Source organism: Cherax quadricarinatus, chromosome 60 (genome assembly GCF_038502225.1).
Source record: "Cherax quadricarinatus isolate ZL_2023a chromosome 60, ASM3850222v1, whole genome shotgun sequence".
Taxonomy (NCBI): Eukaryota; Metazoa; Arthropoda; class Malacostraca; order Decapoda; family Parastacidae; genus Cherax; species Cherax quadricarinatus.
In genome coordinates, this window is record NC_091351.1 from 22,043,123 (window position 1) to 22,066,196 (window position 23,074).

Consider the following 23,074-nt stretch of genomic DNA (forward strand, 5'->3'; position numbering starts at 1 on the left):
GAGAGAGAGAGAGAGAGAGAGAGAGAGAGAGAGAGAGAGAGAGAGAGAGAGAGAGAGAGAGAGAGAGAGAGAGAGAGAGAGAGAGAGAGAGAGAGAGAGAGAGAGAGAGAGAGAGAGAGAGAGAGAGAGAGAGAGAGAGAGAGAGAGAGAGAGAGAGAGAGAGAGAGAGAGAGAGAGAGAGAGAGAGAGAGAGAGAGAGAGAGAGAGAGAGAGAGAGAGAGAGAGAGAGAGAGAGAGAGAGAGAGAGAGAGAGAGAGAGAGAGAGAGAGAGAGAGAGAGAGAGAGAGAGAGAGAGAGAGAGAGAGAGAGAGAGAGAGAGAGAGAGAGAGAGAGAGAGAGAGAGAGAGAGAGAGAGAGAGAGAGAGAGAGAGAGAGAGAGAGACAGAGAGAGAGACCAGAGAGAGAGACAGAGACAGACAGAGCAACAGAGAAGACGACAGAACAGAGAGAGAGAAGCAGAGAGAGAGAGAGAGAGAGAGAGAGAGAGAGAGAGAGAGAGAGAGAGAGAGAGAGAGAGAGAGAGAGAGAGAGAGAGAGAGAGAGAGAGAGAGAGAGAGAGAGAGAGAGAGAGAGACAGACAGACAGACAGACAGACATACATACAGACAGACAGACAGACAGACATACAAACAGACAGAAAGTGGGAAGACACAAGTATCTCACTGACATACTTGGCATTTTTGAGTATGTCACTGCCCAACATTCCTCTGGTTTCAGACGTTGATGGCAGAATACTAACAATATAATCACACTGTTGTAGGAACAAGGGCAGCTCGTCACTCCTCCTGGAATATGATCACAAATTTACATTGGAAAATAATGTAGTCAAGACTCACGAAATTGTAATATTATGATTGTAAAGTCTCATATAATGACTCCAACAACATGCTCATTGGAGAAGCCAGGTATAGATACTCAAAAATTAGGGACAAAGGGATTAATGTACAATTGCTATGGATCCCATCACACATTGGATTACTCCTTCATGATAAAGTTGATATGTTAGCCAAGAAGAGTACCCAGAAGGAGAATGTAGAATATAACTTTGGTATATCTGTGTCTAGCATTAGGAATAATATTAGGAGAGAAGCAAATAATGAAAATGATTGTTATAGGAATGCAGTTAGAAGCCTGAGTAGATCTATAACCCACTATGATAACATGAACGTAGATAAGTATGTTTATGGAGCAACTTGCAATGTGAACAGACTGACCGATGTTGTAGTGGCCAGGCTTAGGCTTGGTTACAAGTACTGACTGATGTTGTAGTGCCAGGCTTAGGCTTGGTTACAAGTACTGACTGATGTTGTAGTGCCAGGCTTAGGCTTGGTTACAAGTACTGACTGATGTTGTAGTGGCCAAGCTTAGGCTTGGTTACAAGTACTGACTGATGTTGTAGTGGCCAGGCTTAGGCTTGGTTACAAGTACTGACTGATGTTGTAGTGGCCAGGCTTAGGCTTGGTTACAAGTACTGACTGATGTTGTAGTGCCAGGCTTAGGCTTGGTTACAAGTACTGACTGATGTTGTAGTGCCAGGCTTAGGCTTGGTTACAAGTACTGACTGATGTTGTAGTGCCAGGCTTAGGCTTGGTTACAAGTACTGACTGATGTTGTAGTGGCCAGGCTTAGGCTTGGTTACAAGTACTGACTGATGTTGTAGTGCCAGGCTTAGGCTTGGTTACAAGTACTTCTGGCAGTTTGGGAGATACACAGATGATGATCAAACTAAATGTAAATTAAGTGATCAGGCATATGGTCACTCTCTTGAACACTATGTGCTTAATTGTCCACTTATTGAGGAATACAGAGACAGACAGTATAATAACCTTTGTGACATGTCAAGATATCTTATTAATGAAAATAAGATACCAGATATACTAAGGAAGTTTCCTAAATTTGCTTGTAACAGATAAGTGAACTATAGATATGTAGATAAATAAAAACCAATATGTACACCTGTTAGCCCTTTTTGGGCCTAGTTCCTAGGCCTTTTGTGTATCCATATGCTCTCGCGCTACCGTCCACAGGATGGATATGGGGTGCACAATAAACTAGCCACTTGGGTGGCAAAATCTAAATTTAATCTAAACAAACCAGGGTATGGGTGGGATTAGTATCCATGGCGAGTGAGTGGTATAACTCCAGGCCAGTTCATAAGTCACTGGACCAGCTGGCTACAATAAGATTCGTGCAACTAGGTATATTTATACACAGTGAGGTTAGCATAGGTACCACTGTGACTACAAATACAATCTTTTACAGTTGAATCACTCACCAGCATGACTGTAACAAACTCCAGCTCAAATGCCCTCAAAGCTGTCATCATGATTCACCAAATCATAATAACAGTGCTTAAGCACTCGCTTATAGTGTTACGTGTCACTTGCTATGAGTTCTAACCCCCACCTGCACTATGGCTGATAATATATTTAAGTTTGTTAGAAATGAAAGTTAAGTTTCACTTGTACACCATCTGTCAAAAATATTTTAATACCTAAAATAGTGATAAACTCAAGTTTCTGGTTAATATAAACATACATGTAAGTACTCTTTCTAGTATATATATATATATATGTATATATATATATATACATATATATATATATATATATATATATATATATATATATATATATATATATATATATATATATATATATATATATGTATATATATATATATATATATATATATATATATATATATATATATATATATATATATAAAAGTTCCGCCGCTCGCTACTCCCCCGCCCTCATCCCCCATGCATCCATGCTGCCCTTCACCCGTCACCCCACAGCTGGCGCCCTCCCACCCCCACGATATCAGCAATGTCACAAGTAGTCGCGGGTTCCCAGGAATCTTCACGACAGAGCCAAAGCTGTCGTTCACGAGGCATCTGCCGGGTGTGCCACAGGGAATGTGCACTCAATCCCACATCTGGCAACATCCGTGCACACAATAGATGTCTAGGCTCCAGGAGAGCTCCAAATGAGAACAACCAACAGCCTCCCCCAGCAGACAGGGCTGACAGCTACCGTGACTTCACCTCTACAGAGGACCTCAAATCTGCAATCAAATTAACATCCACCAGGACTCTGACACACATCCCCAAAGCAGCTCGCCCTCAAGCTGCTAGCAAATTCACTGACCTTCTGAAGAAAGTCAACGATGCTCCTTCAAACAACAGATCCTGGCACAACTTGCTGCTTTTTGGCAATGCCTGTTTGGCTGTCCCACCAAGGAGGGACAAGTCACTAGCAACACATGTTATTAGGGCAATAAATGCATTCCCAAGGGATGACAACCTCGTCCGTCTCCCCCCTAGGGCGACAAACACCCGCCGGGCAAATGCCAACAACAGGACACCCGACACCTCAAAAATCAGAGCCCAAATTAGCAAAAAAATAGAAGAGGGTAATACTATTGGAGCTTTGAGACTTATAACCAGTGAGGATACCATCGCTCCCAAGGACGTCAGCACGGCGCAAGCTCTGAAGGACAAACATCCACCCAGGGCTCCCAGTACCAACATTGACCTCCCTGACATTGCAGCAGGCGAAGAACATCTAACCTTACAGGATGCTGATGTGTATAAAGCTGCTATGTCATTTCCACAGGGTTCAGCAGGAGGTTTCACCGGTTTAAGGCCTCAACACTTAAAACAAATACTCAATCCAGCACTTGGTGAGGTTTCAGAGAGGCTGCTGTCTGAACTCACCAAATTTTCCAACCTGTGCCTGGCTGGCGGTGTCCCAGAGGCCATCAGACCCTTTTTCTTTGGTGCCTCATTATGTGCCCTCCAGAAAAAGGATGGCGGACTCAGGCCCCTTCGGCGACTAGTCGCCAAGGCTGCAGTAAGAAGGGTGAGTCAAGAGGCTGCTGCAATGCTGAAACCAACTCAGCTCGGTTTCGGCGTTCAACAGGGCTGTGAAGCAGCTGCCCACGCAGCACGAGTATATATCAAAAACATGTCCTATGAAAAAGCCTTGGTCAAATTGGACTTTGCCAATGCTTTCAACTCAGTCAGAAGGGATGCTGCTCTCCAAGCAGTTTATAGAAACTTCCCTTCCCTTTATCCCTTCATAGAATCGTGTTATAGTGTGACTTCCAAACTATTGTTTGGGGACCATGAAATTGACTCGTGTGAGGGCGTGCAACAGGGGGACCCTCTCGCCCCCTTTCTATTTTGTTTGGTCATCAAGGAAGTCACGGAGGCACTCTCCAGCGAGCTCAATATCTGGTTCCTGGACGACGGTACCCTGGCTGGCACAACAGAATCTCTCCTGGAGGACATCAGTAAAATTAAAGACATGGGAGAAAGCCTGGGCCTTTCTTTAAACCCCACCAAATGTGAAATAGTTTCTACCAATCAACAGTTGATCCAGAATATTAGTACCGTTTTACCAGGAGCACGAGCCATTGATCCAGCCAATAGCACTCTCCTCGGTGCTCCTCTTGGGTCCAATGCCATCGATCTGGTCCTAGGAATAAAAGTCTCAGACCTCCGGACGATGGAAAGCAGGATGAAAGACATTGACACACACGATGCCTTCTACCTACTCACCAGGTGCCTGTCAACCCCAAAACTTACCTATTTTCTGAGATGCTCCCCAGCCTTCAGCAGTCCAAAACTCAAGGAATATGACTCTCTCCTGAAGGCCATGCTAGAGAGTGTATTGAATCTTTCCCTTGACGATGGACAGTGGTTGCAAGCCTCACTTCCGGTCAGGCTTGGAGGGCTAGGAGTACGCAGATCCTCCCAGATTGCTCTACCAGCTTTCCTATCCTCTTCCATTGCATCAAACGAGTTGATAAGACAAATTCTTCCTGACACCCTCAGTGACTCAGCAGGAATAGAAGACCCTAGCTATGTCAGTGCCATCACCGAATGGGAGACTCTTGCTGCTCCAGCACCAAACCCTAGTGCAGCACTGGCTCACAAACAGTCAAGCTGGGATAGCCCAATTGCTGAAAAGGTGCTTGCCAACATGCTCAGGGCTGCAACATCAGATAGGGAGATTGCCCGTCTCCAGGCTGTGAGTGCACCTCACTCCGGGGACTTCCTCCAAACAGTTCCCATATCGGCAATGGGAACGCGACTCGACCCTAAGACCCTCCGTATTGCAGTGGCTCTGCGCCTTGCTGCCCCAATTCACACAGAATATATGTGTATTTGCGGCGAAGTGCAAGCAGACCAATACGGTCTACATGGTCTTAACTGTTCCAAAACCAAGGGCTGGCATGCAAGACACAATGAGGTCAACGACATCATTAAGAGAACCCTTGCTACAGCTGGATGCCCTGCCGAGAGGGAACCACGATCACTTGCAGCAAACAATACCCACAACCCAGCAAACCACCCCGACGGGATCACCATCTATCCTTGGAAGAATGGCAAGCTCTTAGCATGGGACTATACCTGTGTGTCCACACTGGCTGACACCTATATCCATCACAGTGTGGGGCGACAGGGAGGAGCTGCTGACCACAGGGAGGAGTACAAGATCAGCAAGTACAGGGACATTAACCAACAGTATCAATTTGTCCCAGTGGGATCAGAGACCTTGGGATCATGGGGAAAAAATGCCACACGTTTCCTTAAAGAATTGGGTTCCAGACTCATCGACACCACCAGGGACCCAAGGGCAGCCACTTTCATGTTCCAGCGCCTCAGCGTCGCCATCCAGAGGGGAAATGCTTGCTGCATACTTGGCTCACGTCCAGCCTCGGAGGAGCTGGAGGAAATTCATCATCTTTGATACATTGTTCCATTGTATTCATGTTTATGTTTTTTTCTGTAAATGTATTTTGTTTATTAATAAATGTTCACATAGAATATATATATATATATATATACATATATATATATATATATATATATATATATATATATATATATATATATATATATATATATATATATATATATATATATATATATATATATATCGTGCTGAATATGCAAAACTGGTCAATTAGTAAGAACTGATTTAAAATTAAGTCCTTTCTAAAATGTTCTCTTATACGTTTAAAGATATATTTTTTTCATTAATGTTAATGTAAATTTTTTTAAATTTTATCCAAAAGACTCTTAGAAAACTTACCTAACCTTATTATAACAAGAGCAATTTATTTTAGCTTGACCCAACTAAATATATTTTAGATAAGCTTACAGTAATTTAATACTAAATAAACACAGTCAAATATATTTTTTTCGTTAGGTTCAGAATGATTTTGGCGAAATTATTGCATACATAAATTTTCACGTGTCCTATATGGCAAGATGAACGTTGCTATTTAAGCCAAGATCGCAAGTTCTGCCTATTCGGCACGACATATATATATATATATATATATATATATATATATATATATATATATATATATATATATATATATATATATATATATATATATATATATATATATATATATATATATATATATATATATATATATATGTATATATATATATATATATATATATATATATATATATATATATATATATATATATATATATATATATATATATATATATATATATATATATGTATATATATATATATATATATATATATATATATATATATATATATATATATATATATATATATATATATATATATATATATATATATGTATATATATATATATATATATATATATATATATATATATATATATATATATATATATATATATATATATATATATATATATATATATATATATATATATATATATATATATATATAGAAAAGAAATATATGGAAGTACCACCTCTATAGCTAAACTGGAAAGAGAATAAACGTACCTCAGGGAAAACTCAAGGTTCTCCCCGGAGCTGTTTGAATATTTTCTTCTCCTACCACCCCCTATATTTGATATTCTATGTGAACATTTATTAATAAACAGAATACATTTACAGAAAACACAAACATGAATACAATGGTACAATGCATTAAAGATCATGAATTCCCTCCAGCTCCTCCGAAGCCGAACGCGAGCCAAGTATGCAGCAAGCATTTCCCCTCTGGATGGCGACGCTGAGGCGCTGGAACATGAAAGTGGCTGCCCTTGGGTCGCTGGTGGTGTCGATGAGTCTGGAACCCAGTTATTTAAGGAAACGTGTGGCATTTTTTTCCCCATGATCCCAAGGTCTCTGATCCGACTGGGACAAATTGATACTGTTGGCTTATGTCCCTGTACTTGCTGATCTTGTACTCCTCCCTGCTGTCAGCAGCTCCTCCCTCTCGCCCAACACTGTGATGGATATAGGTGTCAGCCAGTGTGGACTCACAGGTATAGTCCCATGCTAAGAGCTTGCCATTCTTCCGAGGATAGATGGTGATCCCGTCGGGGTGGTTTGCTGGGTTGTGGGTATTGTTGGCTGCTAGTGTATATCATTGTATATCATTTAAATCACGAAACAAGTGATTTTAAATCACTTACCAAACTGCGGCAGGCCAGGACTCGACCCTACGAACCTTTTACCGCCTCCAGAGACAGCACAGTATATGCATCGCCTTACCACTTGAGCCAGCGATCCTACAATCGCCTTCAGATGCAACTTCCCAGCAATTCCAGGAGCAGCTTGAGAAAATTGACCACTGTCTGGAAAATCTCCGAACTCCTGCCCCAATCATCTTACTACTAGGAGATTTCAACCTGAGACACCTAAAATGTTTTAGCAGAGATCACCCCGGGACGCAGCTCAGATGAAAATTCACACACACGCGAACTACTGAATCTCTGCAACAAATTCACCTATTCTTGTAGAGCCTACAAGTCTAGAAAATACGCTGGACCTCATCTTCACTAACAATGATGATCTGATACATAATATAACTGTATCAACGAAAATTCACTAAGATCACAACATAATAGAGGTACAGACATGTATGCACAGGACTCCAGACCAGCAAAATGTAAGCAGTCATTAAGGTCTCTTCACGAAATTCAATTCCAATAACAAAAACATACAATGGGACCAAATAAACTAAGTCCTAAATGAAACAAGCTGGGAAGATATCCTAAACAACATGGATCTGAACATCTGTCTTGAAAAAATGAATTCTGTGTTTCTTGAGATCTGCTCAAGACACATTCCATTAAGAAAAAGAAAGAGGATGTAAACTAGAAAGAGAGAGACGTTCCCTATACAGACAAAGGCGAAGAGTTACAGAGCTGCTGAGTGGGGTCAATATATCTGAAATACGAAGGGAAGCATTAGTCAATGAAATTGCGAATATCGAACTTAAGCTGAAGGAATCTTATAGGAGACAAGAATCACAAGAAGAACTAAAATCCATAAAGGCTATTGGAAAAAAACCCAAAATACTTCTTCTTTTATGCCAAATCTAAGGGAAAAAAACAACATCCAGTATTGGGCCCCAGCTTAGGTGGGATGGGACATACTCAAATAACAGCCAAGAAATGAGTGAGATACTAAAGTCCCAATATGACTCAGTATTCAGCTTTCCACTGCCCACTCTAAGGGTCGACAATCCAAATGAATTCATTATGAACGAAACCCAAAATTTGGTCAACCCAAAACTCTCGGATATTATTATAACTCCACAAGATTTTGAAGAGGCAATTAATGACATGCCCATGCACTCTGCCCCAGGCCCAGATTCGTGGAACTCCGTATTCAACAAGAACTGCAAGAAGTCCCTATCGCGTGCCTTCAGCATTTTATGGAGAGGAAGCATGGACACAGGGGTCATCCCACACACACTAAAAACAACAGACATAGCTCCACTCCACAAAGGTGGCAGTAAAGCAATTGCAAAGAACTACAGACCGATAGCACTAACATTAAATATCATAAAAATCTTTGAGAGGATTCTAAGAAACAAGATAGCCAACCACCTAGATACCCATCAGTTACACAATCCAGGGCAACACGGGTTAGGTCGCTCCTGCCTGTCCCAGCTACTGGACTACTATGACAAGGTCCTGGATGCTGTAGAGGATAAACAAAATACAGATGTTGTATACACAGATTTTGCAAAAGCTTTCAACAAGTGTGACCATGGTGTAATAGTACACAAAATGCGGGACAAAGGAATAACAGGAAAAGTTGGTAGATGGATCTACAACTTCTTAACAAATAGAACACAAAGAGTAATAGTAAACAGAGTAAAGTCCCAGGCAGCCATAGTAAAAATCTCTGCTCCACAAAGCATAGTACTCGCTCCCATTCTATTCTTCATCCTCATTTCTGACATAGACAGAAATGTAAGCCATAGCCGTGGAGGCATTAACCCCTGGAACTCTCTCCAGGTTTACTCCAGGTATGATGACCCTCTACTGCAGCTTTTGGTCATCTGACTGAAGCCTTCTGCTGGCTTAATGGTTCCTTACTTTAATAGTTATTGTAATAATTAAATCCATTAGACACATACATCTTATTGGCTTAAAAATTGCAAAAGAATGTGCTTACCAATGGCTTCAACATTTCAGTTTTATAGATGATTATTAAAACATAACTCAATATTTATTTTGACCTAAGTAAGTTTTATTATACAAATTTTACTAAATAAATCGGTTTCCTACAGATCAAAGTTTTCTCTGATGACGTTGACACACACAAAACACTGGTTTACCTGGAGTTTACCTGGAGAGCGTTTCGGGGGTCAACGCCCCCGCGGCCCGGCCTGAGACCAGGCCTTATGGTGGATCAGGGTCTGATCAACCAGGCTGTTACTGCTGGCCGCACGCAAGCTGACGTACAAACCACAGCCCGGTTGGTCAGGTACTGACTTTAGGTGCGTGTCCGGTGCCTTCTTGAAGACAGCCAGGGGTCTATTGGTAATCCCCCTTATGTATGCTGGGAGGCAATTGAACAGTCTTGGGCCCCGGACACTTATTGTGTTGTTTCTCAGTGTACTCGTGGCACCCCTGGTTTTCATCGGGGGAATGTTGCATCTCCTGCCGAGTCTTTTGCTTCCACATGGAGTGATTTTCGTGTGCAGGTTGGGTACCAATCCCTCCAGGACCCTCCAAGTGTATATTATCGTGTATCTCTCTCGCCTGCGTTCCAGGGAATACAGATGAAGGACCTTCAACCGTTCCCAGTAGTTTAGGTGCCTTATTGCACTTATGTGTGCTGTGAAAGTTCTTTGTACTCTCTCCAGGTCTGCAATGTCGCAAGCCTTGAAGGGGGCAGTTAGTGTACAACAGTATTCCAGCCTAGAGAGCACAAGCGATTTAAAGAGAATCATCATGGGCTTGGCGTCCCTAGTTTTGAAGGTTCTCATTATCAATCTTATCATTTTCCTAGCAGATGAGGTAGATACATTGTTGTGGTCTATGAAGACGAAATCCTCTGACATTATCACTCCCAGGTCTTTCACATTACTTTTCCTCTCTATTGTATGGCTAGAATTTGTGGTATGCCCTGATACATTTTTAATTTTTCAAGTTTCCCATATCTGAGTAGTTGAAATTTCTCCTCGTTGAACTTCATATCGTTTTGAGTGGCCCATTCGAAGATTTGGTTGATGTCCACTTGGAGTCTTGTGGTGTCTTCGATGGAGGTCACTGCCATGGTGATCCGGGTGTCATCCGCAGAGGAATACATCTCTGTCTCTGTCAGAAATGAGGATGAGGAATAGAATGGGAGAGAGTACTTACCTTGTGGAACAGAGCTTTTTACCGTGGCTGCCCCAGACTTTACTCTGTTTACTATTACTCTTTGTGTTCTATTTGTCAGGAAGTTATAGATCCATCTACCAACTTATCCTGTTTTTCCTTTATCACACATTATATGTGCTATTACACCATGGTCACACTTGTCGAAAGCTTTTGCAAAATCTGTGTATACTAGGTCTGTATTTTGTTTATCCTCTACAGCATCGATGACCTTGTCATAATGGTCCAGTAGCTGGGACAGGCAGGAGCGACCTGTTCTAAACTCGTGTTGCGCTGAATTGTGTAATTGATGGGTATCTAGGTGGTTGGCTATCTTGCTTCTTAGAGTCCTCTCAAAGATTTTTATGATATGGCATGTCAGAGCAATCGGTCTGTAGTTCTTTGCAATTGCTTTACTGCCATCTTTGTGGAGTGGGGCTATATCTGTTATTTTTTGTGTGTGGGATGACCCCTGTATCCATGTTCCCTCTCCATGAAATACTAAAGGCACGCAACAGGGTCTTCTTGCAATTCTTGATGAACACGGAGTTCCACGAGTCTGGGCCTGGTGCAGAGTGCATGGGCATCTCATTATCCATCCTGTCATTTTTCTAGCAGATACGAGTGAGATCCTCTGATATGATCACCCCCAGGTCTTTAACATTAGCTTTTTTGGTCTATTGAGTTGTTGGAATTTGTTTTATAGTCAGATGAAGTTTTAATTTCCTCACATTTTCCATATCGGAATAATTTAATTTTTTCATTATTGAACTTCATATTGTTTTCTGCAGTCCATTTAAAGATTTGGTTTATGTCTGCCTGCAGTCTTGCAGTGTCTTCAAAGTAGGACACTGTCATGCAAATTCGGGTGTCATCTGCAAAGGAAAACACAGCTCTGTGGCTTATATCCCTCTCTATGTCTGATATTAGGAAGAAGATGGGGGCGAGTATTGTGCTATGCTCTGTAGCCGCCTCAGATTTTACTGTGTTTACTTCTCCTTGTGTTCTATTTGTTAGGAAATTATAAATCCATCTACCGACTTTTCCTGTTATTCCTTTATCACGCATTTTGTGCCCTATTACACAATGGTCACACTTGTCAAAGGCTTTTTCAAAGTCTTTGTATTTTACTTCTGCATTCTGTTTGACTTCTACAGCATCCAAGACCATGTCGTAGTGGTGCAGTAGCTGGGAGAGACAGGAGCGACCTGTTCTAAACCCATGTTGCCCTGGGTTGTGTAACTGATGGGTATCTAGATGGGTGGTGATCTTGCTTCTTAGAACCTTTTCAAAGATTTTTATGATATGGGATGTTAGTGCTATCGGTCTGTAGTTCTTTAATATTGCTTTACTGATCCTTTTGTGGAGTGGGGCTATGTCTGTTGTTTTTAGTAACTGTGGGACGACCCCAGTACCCAAGTTTCCTCTCCACAGGATGTTAAAAGCGAGTGATAGGGGCTTTTTGCAGTTTTTGATGAACACAGATTTCCATGAGTCTGGGTCTGGGGCAGAGTGCATGGGCAAGTCATTTATCACTTTTTCGAAGTCATTTGGCGTCAGGATAATATAAAATAAGTGTGTGTGTCTACCAAATTCTGTCTTTCTCATAAAAAATTAATTTAGGTCTTCGACTCTCAGTCTGGTTAGTGGCTCGCTAAAAACCGAGTAATACTGGGACTTGAGTAGCTCACTCATGTCCTTGCTGTCATCTGTGTAGGACCAATCTTGTTTAAGAAGGACCCATCTTGTTTAAGTAGGACCCCTCTTGTTTAAGTAGGGCCCATCTTGTTTAAGTAGGACCCATCTTGTTTAAGTAGGACCCATCTTGTTTAAGTAGGACCCATCTTGTTCAAGTAGGACCCATCTTGTTCAAGTAGGACCCATCTTGTTCAAGTAGGACCCATCTTGTTTAAGTAGGACCCATCTTGTTTAAGTAGGACCCATCTTGTTCAAGTAGGACCCATCTTGTTCAAGTAGGACCCATCTTGTTCAAGTAGGACCCATCTTGTTTAAGTAGGACCCATCTTGTTCAAGTAGGACCCATCTTGTTTAAGTAGGACCCATCTTGTTTAAGTAGGACCCATCTTGTTCAAGTAGGACCCATCTTGTTCAAGTAGGACCCATCTTGTTCAAGTAGGACCCATCTTGTTCAAGTAGGACCCATCTTGTTCAAGTAGGACCCATCTTGTTCAAGTAGGACCCATCTTGTTCAAGTAGGACCCATCTTGTTCAAGTAGGAGCCATCTTGTTTAAGTAGGAGCCATCTTGTTTAAGTAGGACCCATCTTGTTCAAGTAGGACCCATCTTGTTTAAGTAGGAGCCATCTTGTTCAAGTAGGAGCCATCTTGTTCAAGTAGGAGCCATCTTGTTTAAGTAGGACCCATCTTGTTTAAGTAGGACCCATCTTGTTTAAGTAGGACCCATCTTGTTTAAGTAGGACCCATCTTGTTTAAGTAGGACCCATCTTGTTCAAGTAGGACCCATCTTGTTTAAGTAGGACCCATCTTGTTCAAGTAGGACCCATCTTGTTCAAGTAGGACCCATCTTGTTCAAGTAGGACCCATCTTGTTTAAGTAGGACCCATCTTGTTCAAGTAGGACCCATCTTGTTCAAGTAGGACCCATCTTGTTCAAGTAGGACCCATCTTGTTCAAGTAGGACCCATCTTGTTCAAGTAGGACCCATCTTGTTCAAGTAGGACCCATCTTGTTTAAGTAGGACCCATCTTGTTCAAGTAGGACCCATCTTGTTTAAGTAGGACCCATCTTGTTCAAGTAGGACCCATCTTGTTCAAGTAGGACCCATCTTGTTCAAGTAGGACCCATCTTGTTTAAGTAGGACCCATCTTGTTCAAGTAGGACCCATCTTGTTCAAGTAGGACCCATCTTGTTCAAGTAGGACCCATCTTGTTCAAGTAGGACCCATCTTGTTCAAGTAGGACCCATCTTGTTCAAGTAGGACCCATCTTGTTTAAGTAGGACCCATCTTGTTCAAGTAGGACCCATCTTGTTTAAGTAGGACCCATCTTGTTCAAGTAGGACCCATCTTGTTTAAGTAGGACCCATCTTGTTCAAGTAGGACCCATCTTGTTCAAGTAGGACCCATCTTGTTCAAGTAGGACCCATCTTGTTTAAGTAGGAGCTCAATACTGGTTGTTGTTCTAGACTTTGATTTGGCATAATAAAAAAAAATACTTTGGGTTTCTTTCAATTTCATTGATGGCTTTAATTTCTTGCCAGTGTCTGGAGACAAGACAACCTGGAGAGAGTTCCGGGGGTCAACGCCCCCGTGGCCCGGTCTGTGACCAGGCCTCATGGTGGATCAGAGCCTGATCAACCAGGCTGTTACTGCTGGCTGCACGCAATCCAACGTACGAGCCACAGCCCTGCTGGTCAGGTACCAGCTTTAGGTGCTTGTCCAGTGCCAGCTTGAAGACTGCCAGGGGTCTATTGGTAATCCCCCTTATGTATGCTGGGAGGCAGTTGAACAGTCTCGGGCCCCTGACACTTATTGTATTGTCTCTTAACGTGCTATTGACACCCCTGCTTTTCATTGGGGTGATGTTGCATCGTCTGCCAAGTCTTTTGCTTTCGTAGTGAGTGATTTTCGTGTGCAAGTTCGGTACTAGTCCCTCTAGGATTTTCCAGGTGTATATAATCATGTATCTCTTCCGCCTGCGTTCCAGGGAATACAGGTTTAGGAACCTCAAGCGCTCCCAGTAATTGAGGTGTTTTATCTCCGTTATGCGCGCCGTGAAGGTTCTCTGTACATTTTCTAGGTCAGCAATTTCACCTGCCTTGAAAGGTGGTGTTAGTGTGCAGCAATATTCCAGCCTAGATAGAACAAGTGGCCTGAAGAGTGTCATCATGGGCTTGGCCTCCCTAGTTTTGAAGGTTCTCATTATCCATCCTGTCATTTTTCTAGCAGATGCGATTGATACAATGTTATGGTCCTTGAAGGTGAGATCCTCCGACATGATCACTCCCAGGTCTTTGACGTTGGTGTTTTGCTCTATTTTGTGGCCAGAATTTGTTTTGTACTCTGATGAAGATTTAATTTCCTCGTGTTTATCATATCGGAGTTGTTGCGGCCCCCTGCCAAACTAGCGGTTAAATAGTTAACCTGCCGGCCGGCAGTACCACTGGGTACGTCATCAAACCCAATGTGGGGACTGCTAGCAGAGCCGGCCTTAGAACAGTAAGTTCCTGAGTGCCTCACGGTGCGCATCTAAGCAGTAGGTACCTGACCACCTAAGGGTACAGTCTACTGGCTTTAGCAACAGTATGTACCTGAGCGCCTCACTGTACGCACCTAAGCAGTAGGTACCTGACCACCTAATCGTACACGTCTACTGGCTTCAGCAACATTAAGTACGTGAACTCCTCAGGGTACACATCTACGCAGTAGGTACCTGACCACCTAATCGTACCTATCTACTGGCGTTAGAAGAACCGCTCACCGCAGCTCACTGAGTCTGTTGGCCACAGTTACTTGACGGCCGCATTCAGTGAGCTTGCAGCATGGTGTTCGGCTAGCGGTGTGTCAACCGGCTTTGGAGAGGATTTACTGGACTACTGGTGATGTCTGTGGACTCACCGTCTACGCTGGTCAACTGTGGGCTGGAATCATCAGATGCTGTTTAGTGGGACATTACATGAAGAAAAGGTTGGAGTGTTACACTGAACTGGGCCAGGACCGTAGTGTGACACTTAGGAACGTATGATGGAGTGGAACACTGAGATATGCACAGGACCGTAGTGGAACACTGAGATGAAAAGGGTGTCGTGGGACACTGAAGATGGCCTGGTTGTAGTGTACACTGAATAGTGTCATGTGACTGGCCTCGACCGGATAAGTGTCGTGAGAAACAGTTGACTGTAATATATTTTAAATGTTACTTAATTTATTATTTTAGCATATATATATATATATATATATATATATATATATATATATATATATATATATATATATATATATATATATATATATATATATATATATATATATATATATATATATATATATATATATATATATATATATAGATATATATATATATATATATATTTATAGTGACACAGTAGTGTCAAGAAAGTTGTACCCTGTGTAGGGTCACGAATTATTATTTATTATTTTAATAAAATGCTAATTGTAATTTATTATTGTAACATGTACATATTATTATATATCATAGTTCAAATACCTCTAGACCAAAGATAGTTGATTAAAGATTAATTTATTTTAATGTGTGTATTTATGTATCCCGAACTCTTTATTACAAAAGGAGTAAATCTTACCATTTATATTTAAAAATTACTTTTTTGTAATAGGAGTAATTGAAATTTCTCATCGTTGAACTTCATATTGTTTTCTGCAGCCCACTGAAAGATTTGGTTGATGTCCGCCTGGAGCCTTGCAGTGTCTGCAATGGAAGACACTGTCATGCAGATTCGGGTGTCATCTGCAAAGGAAGACACGGTGCTGTGGCTGTCTCCCTACATATTGCAGACATATTGGCCTCTTGTAGCCGGTCTGTTATTCTTTGCCTTCGCCTGTATAGGGAGCACCTTTCTCTTTCTAGTTTCACCTTCTCATTTTCCTTAAGGGAATATGCCTTGAGCATTCCTCAAGTCAGAGATTCACAGCAGTAAGTTGTTCCCAAAACAGAGAGTAGTCGGAAGTCAGTTTTTCAAAGATATGGATACTTTTCGTTTGGAATTTGTTACCGAAAGTCAGTTACAGATGAGCTTTTATGTATTAGCTTAAAACTCATATCTTCGTGCGGCTTAATAAGCTCTGTTTGTATTGAAGCAACATCCGAGGCAACATCCGAGGCAACATCCGAGGCAACATCCGAGGCAACATCCGAGGCAACATCCGAGGCAACATCCGAGGCAACATCCGAGGCAACATCCGAGGCAACATCCGAGGCAACATCCGAGGCAACATCCGAGGCAGAAGGTGCAACAACAGGACATCAATCACTACAGGATTCAGAAGAAACTGAAAACATGGCTTTAACTTTTGAAGTCTCATACACCTGTTCTCAAAATCATTACAGTGTTTCTGAGTTTCCTTCATATTTCAATTTACTGTCTTTAATTTCAACATCAGAAAAAGCAGTTATTCTTAATTTAAGGTTGGGAAAGTGATCAAATTTCTTTGTTGCCAGATTTCTTTGATAAAGCTTTATTTTATTTTGAAAACTGATTGGGCAAGTTCTGTAATAACTTTGTTCCTTCCTTGAAGTGCTAAATTTAAATACTGGAGATGCTGCATTACATCTGTAAAGAACATCAGATCCTATACCCATAGTAGTCTCCACTGTCCACACCACCACCTCATCCTACTTGAAATACTTGATTGTATTTGTACCAATTCCACTGTTGCATCAGTGGATGTATTCCAGACTCTGGTGCAGTATTCCAGACTCTGGTGCAGTATTCCAGACTCTGGTGCAGTATTCCAGACTCTGGTGCAGTATTCCAGACTCTGGTGCAGTATTCCAGACTCTGGTGCAGTATTCCAGACTCTGGTGCAGTATTCTAGACTCTGGTGCAGTATTCCAGACTCTGGTGCAGTATTCCAAACTCTGGTGCAGTATTCCAGACTCTGGTGCAGTATTCCAGACTCTGGTGCAGTATTCCAGACTCTGGTGCAGTATTCCAGACTCTGGTGCAGTATTCCAGACTCTGGTGCAGTATTCCAGACTCTGGTGCAGTATTCCAGACTCTGGTGCAGTATTCCAGACTCTGGTGCAATATTCCAGACTCTGGTGCAGTATTCCAGACTCTGGTGCAGTATTCCAGACTCTGGTGCAGTATTCCAGACTCTGGTGCAATATTCCAGACTCTGGTGCAGTATTCCAGACTCTGGTGCAGTATTCCAGACTGGTGCAGTATTCCAGACTCTGGTGCAGTATTCCAGACTCTGGTGCAGTATTCCAGACTCTGGTGCAGTATTCCAGACTCTGGTGCAGTATTCCAGACTGGTGCAGTATTCCAGACTCTGGTGCAGTATTCCAGACTCTGGTGCAGTATTCCAGACTCTGGTGCAGTATTCCAGACTCTGGTGCAGTATTCCAGACTCTGGTGCAATATTCCAGACTCTGGTGCAGTATTCCAGACTCTGGTGCAGTATTCCAGACTCTGGTGCAGTATTCCAGACTCTGGTGCAGTATTCCAGACTCTGGTGCAGTATTCCAGACTCTGGTGCAGTATTCCAGACTCTGGTGCAGTATTCCAGACTCTGGTGCAGTATTCCAGACTCTGGTGCAGTATTCCAGACTCTGGTGCAGTATTCCAGACTCTGGTGCAGTATTTCTACTCTCCTCTGAAAAGGAGCTGCTGCAGTTACTCAAGAATAATGTTTTTGAAAAATTAAATAATGTGGGTATTAACCCCATTCCACCTGACAGCTACCAGGCACAACGTACTGTATTTATGGCAATAATCAACAGTTTCATGTGAGACTGCACTGCTGAGGAACTTGTTGAAGAAATTAATCAAGAAAACTCCGAGTTCTAAGTTTGTCAAAAGTCCAAGCATTCAGGAAACATTAAAATTAATCGTAGAGACACCAGATGGAGCCAAAATCACATGTCAAAAGGGTGTGAAATACTTTGGAACGAGGTGTACACCAGAACAACTATCGATGAAAAGGTTTGTCAGTGTCACTCAATGTTTTAAGTATTATGAGTCTGGTAATCGCACAAATAAATGTAGCAGACAAAAAGCGCTCTGCAGTATCTGCTCTGGTGAGCATGTTACTGCCCTAACAGATACAACCCCAAGTGTGCCCTTTGTAGAGGGAAACATCGTGCTGTCTCTCCCAGCTGCCCTGTAAGGAAATCTGCATTCCGGCAAATTCTGGATGCTAAGAAACAGGCAAACATTCAATTCCATTTTTAATTTCTTTGCAAAGTTTACAATGTGTGACGGACATGTTATAAGGAATTTATTTCCATGCATAGTTTACAATGTTTGCAATATTTATTTGCAAATGCAAAGAAAGCCACTAATGTGCCGAGGCACCTCCAAACATGTCCCAGGATTCCTTCCCTAATCTACCTGGATCTGGCGGGACTCCTACTACCACTTCTACCAAATATAGTGTCTGGGTTTTTGCCCCTCCTGCAACACCCCACCCTAACCCTAACCCCAATTTGCACCAAGCACTAGGACCGTCATCAATCTCTACGTCTCCCCTAGTCCTCAGAAGTAGATGTTCATGTTGGCCAAGGAGACAGCAGGTACCAATGTCAAGCTCTGCTCCTCTATTTTGTATGATTTGTTGGTAGCAGATGGAGCCAGGCCCTAAATAATGAACCAGCCCCCTCAAGACAGTATGTGTCCTCCTCCATAACCACACATAATCAGACCTCATCACACAGCCAAGGCCCAGCCATATTGGAAGACCCAGTTGAAACAACGGCTCAGAGCAGTGAGTTAATAACCGCCCCTGAACTTCCATCTGTCACAAATACACAATCTGCCGCTGTAGAAGCTAACCCAAAAGTAAAATTAGTTACCAGTGATACTCAAAGTGCACTAACACATTTTCACATGGAGCTCCCACTGTCTCCTATAGTAAATGTTGTGAATATGCTGCCTGAGAATGAATGACATACCTCAGTTGTCAGATGATGAATCTGACGCATCAGTTAATATCACCAGCAACAATGAGGAAGATGAAATATCCAGTGGATAGAAAACCACTCAGGACTAGAGTCCTTCCCTTGATGAGTCGAGTAGGGAGAGCTTGAACACACCTTGCAGCTATAATCTTGGACATCAACTCTGTACGCAGCAAAAACGCAAACTTCACGAAATAATGGGTATTGCAATTTTTCAAATTAAAATTAAACATTTCTTAAGCAACCGCTATCTCCTTGAAGTTGAACTACACAATCACAACCCTGAAATCATCTTTCTGAATGAGACAGCTGCCAGAGTTGACCAACATATAAAGATACGTGGTTGCTCTATTGTCCAGAAATCGAGAGGGCCCTTTAGTGGAGTGGCCGTCCTAGTGAAACTGTGATATGCATTTCGTAACATCCACATTGACGAAGACAAAGACAGCATTATAGCAATAGAACTGACGACCTCATATGGTCAGTTAATAATTGGAACTAAATATTTTCTTCCAAGACATCTATGTATAGAGTCCATTCCCCTACACCAGATATTGAGTAGAAATGCTTCAACAATCTTGGCAGGAGATTTTAATGCTCATCACCCAGCAGTCTTCAGCTGTGGCGCCGGACGTCCGCTGGATGACAGATAACATAAGATAAGATAAAACCTAAAGGGAAAACAACTACTTAATATAATGACAGCAAGAAATCTATCATTCCAAGGCCTATTCTTTAAGATATATGTTGGCCTTCACTCGGGGACACTTGATATAGTCTTAACTAACAGAGATTGTGAAATATATCACTGCAGAGTCTCCCCTGTTATAGTAACACTACAGGCATCGCTATTTAGAATACCCACGCTTCCGAAACCCAAACTAAAATCTTTAGGATTTGACCCCTTCAGGGATTGTTTTGCTTGGGAACCAGTCATCGACTGCAAGTGACGAGGCAATCAGCTGCTTCCACGAAAGAATCATATGCAGGTTGCCAATTAAATACATCAAAGAGCTATCAGCAATAAAAACCAACCAGAGAAATTAGAGACTGCATGAAAAATTATCAAGTAGAGTGTAGAAGACACCTTCAAACTGGACAGCCCACAAGGGCTATACTGGAGTGGTTGAGAAGAGAATTAATTACCCTAATCACCCTCCAAACCAACTATACGACGACATCCACCTTTGCAAATATACAGGGTCTAAAAGCAGCAACGAACAACAAAATACCTTTCATCCTCCTACTGCTTACAAAGTCAAACGAAATGTTCACGGTTTTCACAGACTCAAATAAAGGATCATTTTGACAATGAAATATGGATCACGGGTTATAACCTATACAGATGTGACAGAGTGAACAGGTGTTGCAACCCCTGAATGGGTTACAATGATTATTATGTATATATAATGTATATTACCTTTTCATTTAATTTTATATTGCTTATATTTGCGATAATAGCTAAATCGTAAATGTATGACTTTATATTATTATTTGACTGTTATATTGCTTTATATTCTTATTTGACTTATATTGTTAGGATGTACATAAAATGTGCTCAGTTAGTCTTGATTGTCAAACTACTGTAATTATCGCTTGTCGCTCATTATACTGCCGGCTTCTGAGCTGTGCTGCCCACGGAGCTATCACGTGATCGAGGGGGGGTGTCCTCACCTCTCGTGAAGTAGTCAGTCTGCTGTAGACTCGCTTGCTGGTTGGACAGATTGTCTGTCTCATTATTCTTGTTAGTTCTGTAGAACTTTGTTCACAGAACATTGTATAGACTTAGTGATTTTCGACGTTGTACTGAGGTTGTGTGTCACATTGACACTCTGAACATCTCAGGTCCCGAGCTATAGCTTCTGACCTAATTTTGTACTGGTTCCTGTGTATTGTCACAGTCACAGTGTTTCCTATGCTGAACATAGATTCAGTATTATGGGAGTTTTGTAACTTTTGTGGAGGATCTGCTGATGGTCCCTACTTAGTGTCGTTATATTATTTCCCAGTTCCTAATTCTGTGTCGCAGTCGCTTGATATTGCATTGCTTTTGGGCTTAGCATTCTTTGTTGTTCAAGCAGACTGTTCAGGTTGCCAGTTGGTCAAGAAGTTAGTTTATTTGAGGACTTTGTCAGTCACTTGTTTAAGTCTTATTCGAGTCTTGAGACATAGCTAACTACTTAAGAGCACTTACACGCATACACACACTTACTTGTACATATTTGTAATATCTTATTAAATGTTAATGTAGCTGACGGTACTTAAGAATTATAAATGTGATATGTGCTTTCAGCACAATAATATTGAACTCGAGAGATTGATTTTATTTTGATTGCTGTGATTTAATTTACTTTGATAATATACCTCTAGACAACTTATAGACTTAATAAATTTATTAAATTTTAATTTCTCTAGTTAGTAGCCTACCAGTTGTAATCCTAAAGCACTATTGAACCATACTCAATTCTAAGGGATAATTGGACAAGGATACTGACTACTTGTTACGAAAACCCAGTAACAGGCTGGATGCTAGAAGGGCAGTCCTTTCTAGTATTCACTGGAGATCTGTAAGCTTTTAGAATTGCGTTTTTTGTAACAAATGGGGGCCTGTCCGGGAGTCTCTTGATCCAAGGTGTTGGAGAAATTGTCTAGTTTGACATACTACTAACTCTATGATCAAACACTTTGAGTACTTTCCTAATCTGAAGACTTTGAGTTTAGTCTTGTACAACATACCAGGTGGCTGTATGTACCTGACTGAGTCTCTTGATCCAAGGAGATGGAAATACTGTTTATGAGCCATAACTCTAAGACAACTAACACTAAAATTCCTATCAAGATTATAGTTTCCCATAATCACTCTCTCGTAGTACAATTATTTTCGTGATGTATGCCAAAGTGAAACAGTTAATTGATACTCTGACTTTGTCTGAGTTAAGTACATTAAAACTTCAGACGTTGGCAAGTAGCCAAGTATCTCGGTGTGACGTATAACAGGAATTACACGGCAGAAACTGTCAGAGCATTAATTAAAGATATATTGTTTCCTGCTCATACAGAGATGTCTGATTATGATTCAGATTCTGAAAGCCTAGTGTCACAATTAGGAAGTATGGCTCTATTTGAAGTTGAAGAAAGAGCATCTAGAGCAGAAGTGAGCCTAGTGTCTGAGCCTAGTGTAGATCAGTTCTCGCTCGCTCCTTCCTTCACTGACACTGTAGTACAGAGTATAGCTGTTAGTATGACACAGCCTAATACTAGTACAGTGTATGATACACCTGTATCTACTTATCCTAGACCAGATCTAGACTCTCTAGAGACGGCTGGACGAAGTGTCCGACCTAAGGACCATCCAGACCATGTTAATTTCCCTACTCCTCCATTACCCACTGGTCCTATCTCTCAGGAACAGTTTGAGAGGTTGGAACGCCTCATTATGTTGCAGACTGCACAAATTGAGGCACAGAGAAGATTGAACGAAGAAGATTTCCAGAGAGAAAATGTTCGTCTGTTAAGACAACAGACTGATAGATCACAGGACACATTTAATGTGCAGAAAGCTGCATCCATGGTTCCTAAGTTTTTTGAAAGTGACTTAGACACATATTTTGATGTGTTTGAGAACCAGGCACGTGCTATGAACTGGCCACGTAAGCACTGGGCAACATTGCTGCATACAGCATTGACAGGAAGAGCTCAAACTTGTACTGCAGCTTTGCCATTTGCTAAGTACATTAGTTATGACGCTGTCAAACAAACTATTCTAGAGACATATAACTTGTTACCTGTAAGT

At 41.5% G+C, this 23,074-nt stretch overlaps 1 protein-coding gene across 4 annotated transcripts in view; it reads right to left on the reverse strand.

Annotated features, from left to right (window-relative positions):
- LOC128694511 (glyoxylate/hydroxypyruvate reductase A-like) overlaps nt 1–23,074 on the reverse strand; it is a 451,562-nt gene that overhangs the window by 120,597 nt on the left and 307,891 nt on the right. For 3 of the 4 annotated variants that reach the window (XM_070098027.1, XM_070098028.1, XM_070098030.1), the window contains one exon: nt 672–785. The exons of the other annotated variant lie outside the window; for it this stretch is intronic. In XM_070098027.1, the coding sequence (XP_069954128.1) occupies nt 672–785 (114 nt within the window). The remainder of the gene's footprint in view (nt 1–671; nt 786–23,074) is intronic. 4 annotated transcript variants of the gene reach the window in all.